The 1,015-nt window shown below is 38.3% G+C and overlaps 1 protein-coding gene across 1 annotated transcript; it reads right to left on the minus strand.

Annotated features, from left to right (window-relative positions):
* Positions 1-5: 5 nt before the first annotated feature.
* Positions 6-1,003, minus strand: LOC102583854 (phosphoglucomutase, cytoplasmic-like; the record flags this gene model as incomplete). Its single annotated transcript, XM_006368056.2, has 5 exons — positions 823-1,003; positions 638-733; positions 449-512; positions 265-346; positions 6-172 (listed from the first exon to the last, which is right to left on the minus strand). Coding segments are annotated over exons 1-5 (504 nt in total), but the record flags the coding sequence as incomplete, so codon positions are not given.
* Between the last annotated feature and the right edge of the window lie 12 nt (positions 1,004-1,015).

The following is a 1,015-nucleotide window of genomic DNA, read 5'->3' on the forward strand; positions in this document are numbered from 1 at the left end:
TAGTCATATCGAGTGTAATAGTGACGTCCATAGATTGCCCAGTGTTGGCGAACAATATCTTCAACAGACACAAGGTTACCTTCCCCAAGGTTGTCCTTATTCTTATAGGCAAGGATAGATAACCAAGCCAAAACAGCCCATATTCCATCTTTCTCTCGAATGTGGTCTGAGCCTGTGAAGAGATAATTAAAAAGATTTAATGCCTTTACATGTCCAATCTACTTGTATCAAATTAGATACAAGAATTAAGTCCAGAAAGCCAACCAGTTCCAAAACTTTCTTCTCCGCAAATTGAACACATTCCAGCATCCATCAAGTTACCAAAAAATTTCCAACCAGTGGGTACCTTAGCAAAGGCAATGGAAAACATAAAATTCAGCATGCCTTCAACCCTCCACCAACAAAAGATGAAATAAATAACATATAAATGTCAATGCAGCTATAGTACCTCAAAAAATTTCAAGTTCAGGTGTTTAGCAACTATATCAAGAGCAGCAGATGTGGGCATACTCCTGTAGAAAGATAAGCATTGCATCACATTAAATTCTGACAGATTTCATCACAAGATGAATTGCTCTTGAATAGAAATATTAACAGCATAACAATCATGTACAGCTTAGCTCGAAATGATACAGACCTGGCAACACCTTTCAAACCTCCAGAAAAATAAGGAATAGCTTGTACAGCATTGGCAGCAATTATAGCTACAGAGTCGGAAGGAGTCACAAAGAATCTACAAAATAAACAGAAAAAACAAAATTTAAGATGCAACTCAGGAAAGTGACTAGTTGTAGTTCAAAAAAGAAATCAACAAGAAGTTACCTTTTCCCCAGGACCATGTTACGGTCCCCATCTCCATCAGCAGCTGCCCCAAATTCTGGTGGATTGGGTTCAGAATGCGTTTTAGACAATCCCATACGTGCAACTAACTCCTTTGCATATGTCAGATTGGGATCGGGATGCCCTCCACCAAAGTCCTCCTATTAAATTAATCATACATGTCATAGAAAGAACA

This window comes from Solanum tuberosum, unplaced genomic scaffold (genome assembly GCF_000226075.1).
Source record: "Solanum tuberosum cultivar DM 1-3 516 R44 unplaced genomic scaffold, SolTub_3.0 contig01455, whole genome shotgun sequence".
Classification (NCBI taxonomy): Eukaryota; Viridiplantae; Streptophyta; class Magnoliopsida; order Solanales; family Solanaceae; genus Solanum; species Solanum tuberosum.